Source organism: Danio aesculapii, chromosome 16 (assembly GCF_903798145.1).
Source record: "Danio aesculapii chromosome 16, fDanAes4.1, whole genome shotgun sequence".
Lineage (NCBI taxonomy): Eukaryota > Metazoa > Chordata > Actinopteri > Cypriniformes > Danionidae > Danio > Danio aesculapii.
This window is the reverse complement of record NC_079450.1, coordinates 27,568,736-27,575,917: the sequence shown is the minus strand read 5'-3', so window position 1 is coordinate 27,575,917 and position 7,182 is coordinate 27,568,736. Positions and strand designations below refer to the sequence as shown.

The window sequence follows — 7,182 nt, the reverse complement described above, 5'->3', positions numbered from 1 at the left end:
GTAAAAACTTTGACAATAGCCGCGCTCTCGTGAAGAGTGGGCGTGTCGGGGGCGCGCAAAGCTACACTGGTCAGGTGATGAAATACCTTCACTTCTCTTCACCTGCTCTAGTTTCCGCACGGGACTTGAAACAAGCCCAATGGCGACAGAGGTAAGCATTTATTTTTTGCTGTATTTTGTTGCTTAGCCTATTTCACTTAAGCTTAATTTTCTGTTTGTCATAACTTTGATTTAAAAGACTGACCCTTTTAAAAACAGGCTTTTCTATCTCTCTAATTGTATTAATCTTGATTAAACTTTGTTTTACTAAAAGGTATTTATGTAGTCTACTTTAAATTGACTAATTTATAATGTCGACTATCGCATGAGCTATTAGGCCTATCTTACATTTAACGTAGCCTATATAGGCTGTACTACAGTAGCCTATACATTTACAGGTTACTTTGTTTGGAACAATATCCGTTATATATAGATAGTAGATAGTTTAAAAACGCTAACAAGACAACAATAGTAATAACCGCGTTTAGTATACATGTGTTTAATTTCTTTTTTGTGACCAACGCCCAGAGTTTTAGAAGATGTCAGTCATGCTGAACTGTCTTGCAGTGGAATGTATTGTAGAGCCGAGGTATAACAGGTCTCTACAGCTCCTGTTCAACAGCAAACAAATGGATTATAACTGATATACAGAGGATTTTATGAGGAATAGAACAAAGCTTTAATAAACACAAACCTCCTTAGGCCAAGTCAATATCCGAAGTTACAGTCTGTAAATTAATTTCAGTCTTTAAACAATTTAATTACCTTACGTTTTACTACATTATTAACTTACAAGATTTGGAACCCCATTGAGTATAAATAATAGACATTCTTGTAAAAAGTTAAATAAAGTTGCGACAATTTTAAAACCATTTTTGCTGTGTATTGTGAGATAGAAGATTATAATATAGATATTAATATTATGGGTATTATAATCTTGTATGTTATTACTGAACCACCTTTTTATTTGACATGGTTTCAACTTCTTGAAGTACTTAAAGGCCTTAAAAAGGTGGTAAAACCATATTCTTAAAAATAAATTATGTTTATTGGTATCCATAGATAATTTACGTACCACAAAAGGAGTTCCTCACAGTGAAAAAAGTTCTATATAACCTTAAAATCCTCTTCAAAATAAAAAAAATGTATTATATTAAGAACTCTTGACTAGAATGTTCTTGAACTCCGGACGATTTTTCTATGGCATTGCTATATATATATATATATATATATATATATATATATATATATATATATATATATATATATATATATATTAATAATGTTCTAAATATTTTATTTCTATGGAGACATTTGATCTACACTTGAATCTAAACTGCTCCTTCTCTGTAGTACACAGATCTAGAGTTGGCCATCAACACCTTGGTCACAAACTTTTACTCAGCATCACCGAATAATGCTGATTCGCTCACAGCCCAAGAGTTCCAGAGCATGCTCTCCAAAGAGCTGCCCACCATGGTGAAAGTAAGTCAGGAAGAGCCTTGAGTAGCTAGACCTTTAAACTTAAGACAATAGTCTAGATTTCTTTAGAGCTTTTATTGTCCATGCAAGAGAATACTTGACATCTAAAGCAACCAACCATAGTATGTTTTGTTCGGCATAGTGTTTAGATGTATGAAAATGTAAATTTGATGTCACTATAATAACAGACTGACGTGCAACCTATAAAACATTCATTTAAAGACATTATTTGGATTGTCAAGAGTCTTGGGAAATTAGCAATTTGTTGATTCTGATAAGTGCTCAGCTAGATAACAGAACAAGCTTTTTCCAGAAATCCCAAAAACTATGGAAACTTAAGAGCTTCCATAGTTTTTTCCCATTTTTGTGCACACAAAAATTCAGCCAACAATCTGTAATTGTAATATTAGCACACAAAATTCTGTCATCACACCATTTCAGCAAATTTTTAAGTCTCTCAAAATCAACAATATCATAATTACAAAAAAAAACATTTAAACCATAAACCACAACTTTTATTTACAATATTTTATCATAGTTTAGAGCTGACTAAAGATATGTATTAAAAATATGATCATTTAAGAAACTCAAACAATTCCTACATTAAAAAATGCAGACATAAAACAGTACGCAAACCAAATAGAATGCCAGAGTCATAGTAATAACTACACAGTATGCAAAAAACTACATAACAAATATGCAAAAACTAGATACCTACTCTCAATGAGAGTCTAAAGCGTGCATTCCATGAATATTTTACTATCCCTTGAGGACATAAGAGAAGAATTGTGAATGACACAATTGATGCCAAAGTTCACATGACAGTCACAGTCATCCACATTTCACATTCATGCTACATAAGACAACTTCGAACCAAATGTACCACAGCATGCAATTTCAGAAGAAGCAATTCTGGAGTTCAATTCAGATATTTCAAGTTTTTATCATTTTCACTAAATGTAAAACTTCAATATGATGTAGGGCTGCATGATATATATAGTTTCAGCAATAGTCACATCGCAGGACGTTCAGTGTGGAATCAGGATTATAGTTTACTGGGTGCAACATTTTACAACACATGACAATTTAGTTATTTTTAGTTTAACTATAGTTAAGTGAAAAGTGTATCAATTGCTTGTGTTTTAAGGCTTGTTCAAACATTTTAAGCAAGTTTAAAGTATTTGAGCACAAGGAAAATTACGTTTGTAGCTTTAACAAAGATTAATTGTATTGAATTATTTACACGATGAAGAATATACAGCTTTATTGTACATTTAATCATTTTATTTCTGTATCATTTGTAAATTGCTCTATTTATCTCCGCTTATAATTTGTTGATTATGTTTTATGCACTCTCCAACAAAATCATCCTAATCAATTCGGCCTGTCACAATAATCAATATATCGATATATCGCACAACACATGGACATGACCTCAATAATTTTTGGTGATGCAATATACAGTTGAAGTCAGAATTATTAGCCCCCCTTTAAATTTTTTTTCTTTTTAAATATTTCCCAAATTATGTTTAACAGAGCAAGGAAGTTTTCACAGTTTGTCTGATAATAGTTTTTCTTCTGGAGAAAATCTTTTATTCTTTATTTCAGCTAAAATAAAAGCAGTTTTACATTTTTTAAAAGCCATTTTAAGGTCAAATTATTAGCCCCTTTAAGCTATTTTTTTTTTCAAAAGTCTACAGAACAAACCATCGTTCTACAATGACTTGCCTAATTACCCTAACCTGCCTAGTTAACCTAACTAACCTAGTTAAGCCTTTAAATGTCACTTTAAGCTGTGTAGAAGTGTCTTAAAAAATATCTAGTCAAATATTATTTACTGTCATCATGGCAAAGATAAAAGAAATCAGTTATTAGAAATGAGTTATTAAAACTATTGTGTTTAGAAATCTCTCTACATTCAACAGATATTGGGGAAAAAAATAAACAGGGCGGCTAATAATTCAGGGGGGCTAATAATTGTTACTTCAACTATATATCGCCCATACATAAAAAGCAATTCTAACAAAATTTTAGCTGATTGTGCAACATTTCTATCTCTATTGGAGGTGTCAGTATGGTTAAAAAAACACTATAGTATTTAATATATATTACTATAGTATATTTTAATGTGGGTGTCTGACAACTGAAAAAAAACCTGGTAGCAGATATCGCAGCCTCTGTTACTTTTACTGCACTTTTTTGTTAACATTTATTATTTTTTATTTGTTTAGGATACAAGTTTTCACATTCTGATTGCAGTGCCTAATTATTAAATTGTTAAAATGACAATAATTAAATGAAATATTCTTAAGAATGGGGCAATGCGGTGGCGCAGTAGATAGTGCTGTCGCCTCACCGCAAGAAGGTCGCTGGTTCGAGCCTCGGCTGGGTCAGTTGCCGTTTCTGTGTGGAGTTTGCATGTTCTCCCCGTGTTCGTGTGGGTTTCCTCTGGGTGCTCCGGTTTCCCCCACAGTCCAAAAACATGCGGTACAGGTGAATTGAGTAAGCTAAAGTGTCCGTAGTGTATGAGTGTGTATGGATGTTTTCCAGAGATGGGTTGCAGCTGGAAGGTTGGCGGTTCATTCCGCTGTGGCGACCCCGGATTAATAAAGGGACTAAGCCAAAAAGAAAATTAATGAATTAATTCTTAAGAATAAAATATTTTGTGTTGTTTGGAAGAGCGTACATTTATATAATGAGTGGTATAAAATGGTCTCAATGACACTAATATTGATTATCGCAATATATTTTGGTGCAATATAGCATACAACTAAAATAGATATCGTGACAGGCCTACAATCAATCTAAAATCATTAAACTATCTGAAGAAAAATTGCAATCTAGATCGCAATTAAAAATACATGGCAATTTACATTTTTCCCAATATCGTGCAGCCCTTATATGAGACATCAATCAATGATAAGTTTATTCAGACAAGTGAAAGTGTTTGGCCAACAATGTATAATCATGATAATATTTGATTTGCACAGTTTTCCACACCCTCTAATTTCCCCACCCTTTTTATTCTCTTTCAGACAGCAGGAGACCAGGAAGGACTCAGCAAAATCCTGAAGGATATGAACGTGGAAGAAGGGCAGGGCATCACGTTCAAGGATTTTTGGCAACTGGTTGAGTCTCTGGCCAATAATCAATTTGGATCGCAGAGCAAAGAGAAGCAGGTGAAATGTGTGAAATGCAGTCTGATGTAAGACCGGCCCTGAGCAAACAAGACCAGTCAACATTACGTAGGTGTCTGCCACTGCCCTGAGAAAACACGTCCAATCTGTCACTCCTATTTCCCATCATTCCTCTGCATTTTTCTGCTGGTCACTGGTCTTATCATAATTAGGTGTCGCAAGGAGCTTCCTGAAAAAATACCCCTCAAGCCCTTATGAAACCGACCACCAGTATAATCTCTATCATCAGTGTAACCTGAGCCACACCTGCTTGGCCAGATAACGTAAGATCCAGTGGCGCATTTATTTCCTTATTTGTTCTGGTGCTGAAGTGTTTTTGTGTTTATATGTCACCTTTAGCCTGCTCAATATTTTAACTTTATTTTTTTATACACATAATTGGAAAAAAAAGTTTTTTTAAGTGACAATTGTGATCGTATTTGTTTGTGCTGACTGACATGAATTCGTAAACATATAATGTGAATTATTTTAGAGGGAAAGTGATGACACAACATATACTGTACTGTATTTGGGTTTATGTTAACACAATGTAATTATCTGTGTTGATATTATTAAATGTGCTAAGATTGCTGAGCTGGAATAATTAAAATACCACTGAACTTGAAAGAGATAATCATTGTTGATCTGTATAGCTGCTATTTAATCCTCATGGGAACCCAACAGACCATTCCACGTCCCTTTAGGCTTACAGAGAGCCTAAATATGAAACTTAGAAGTGATGATGGAAGAGCTGGGAGCCAAACTTGGAATTATTTTTAATAATCTGCATGTTAAATCGTCATATTATTCATATAATACATTTAAGGTAAACATTTTTAAAACTCAATACTAGTACACCCAAATTTCTATGTTAAAAAAATAGTAAATTCAAATTTAAAAATAGGAAAAATCAAGAGAAGCAAAAAATTGAAAAATTTTGTTGAAATTTTGTAGGTTGTAATTTGCAATATTTTTCTTGAATTTAATTGTATTATCTTTCAATTTATACATTTTTGGTGACTAAAATATTATTTTAATAAATATATCAGTTTAAAAAAGTCTGTTTTGTTTAAATGTACCAAAATACATTGCCTATAATCACTTAGAAATGGATACAAATATTCATTTTCAAAATGGGGTGTACTCAATTATGCTGAGCACTGTAAGTAGCATACTTGGAGGGAAAACGTGCTTTATGCATTATAAAGCTTAACGCATCAGAATTGGTACTCTGTATCAGCTGCAAAAATCCTGATCAGAGCATCTCTAGTTGTAGTTATGGCTTTTGGAGCATCAAATTGTTTTTGAGCACTATTTGTTGCAGAATTTCAGCATTAGACAGTTAGAAATAAAGATTTTAAGAATTTTAAAAATTGTAAGAGGTCAATGTAAAAATTCTATTCAATTCAATTCACCTTTATTTGTATAGCGCTTTTACAATGTAGATTGTGTCAAAGCAGCTTCACATAAAAGGTCATAGTAAATTGGAACAGTGTAGTTCAAAAATGAGTATGAAAATTTTCACATGTACATCATAAACACGGCATGTAAACATACTGTGGGGATTAATTCAAAATTCAAGCATGTTTTTTTTTTATGAAAGTGGGCCTGGGAGTTGCTTACTAGCAACTTGCTCTTTCTTGGAGTGAGAGCAATGCTAGAAGCTCTAACCATAAAAGCAAAACATGGTATGATTGCTTGAATCAAATTTGATGATGTGTTTGTTTCTTCACACTTTAGTTCTTTCTTGTCTTTTGATCTTTATCTATTTATAACATTAATTGATTTAACCACTCTATTTGGCACTGCGTTGGCATTACTCTGTACTGTTGTTACTAAATGTATGATATAGAAGGGCCTTGCAGGTATGAGAATTTTTCTTGTCAAACTGGTCCAAAGACAATGGTCCTTCAGTTCCTAGAAATAAATACAGCATAACACCAGTTCTGCTTTTACTTACGCTCTTCACTTCCTCCATTTTCTCTGGTTTATATGGTATCTGTGAGGCGCAGAACAGATTTGGCTGCAAAGGATGATGCACTTTGTTTCACTAAGATATAACAATATTTCTTCTTTTATACCTTTAACAACAGAAAGAAATCATTTAGTAAGAAACAGGAATAATAAAATCCAAACATTTCAAGAAATACATTAAAAAAAACAATGACTGAGGCAAATTTCTAGAGAAAGCTCTGCCTCACACATTTACTTAAGCAGACTGATCTTTAATGTAGAAATTGCCTTTCCACATGTTTAGTGTTTACATTATGCAGAGTTGACCATAAGTATTGAAAATGACAGACAGTTAGTGGGTGACCAGGGATAGGTCACCTAAAAACAAAGAAATTGCTTAACTTTCAGGTTTATCTTCCGGACTGACAGCTTCGAATGGATTTAGGGCACGAGGAACCATGACGAGACTCGTTTTGATTGATAGATAGCCTACAAACAAAACCCACTTGAAAAAAAATGTAAACGCTTTGAC

At 33.2% G+C, this 7,182-nt stretch overlaps 1 protein-coding gene across 1 annotated transcript; it reads left to right on the top strand.

Annotated features, from left to right (window-relative positions):
• The first annotated feature begins 48 nt into the window (after positions 1 to 48).
• LOC130243238 (protein S100-P-like) lies at positions 49 to 6,657 on the top strand. Its single transcript, XM_056475335.1, has 3 exons — positions 49 to 151; positions 1,393 to 1,524; positions 4,557 to 6,657. The coding sequence occupies exons 1-3, from the start codon at positions 140 to 142 to the stop codon at positions 4,728 to 4,730; spliced, it is 318 nt and encodes a 105-aa protein (XP_056331310.1). The 5' UTR covers positions 49 to 139; the 3' UTR covers positions 4,731 to 6,657.
• The last annotated feature ends 525 nt before the right edge of the window (positions 6,658 to 7,182 follow it).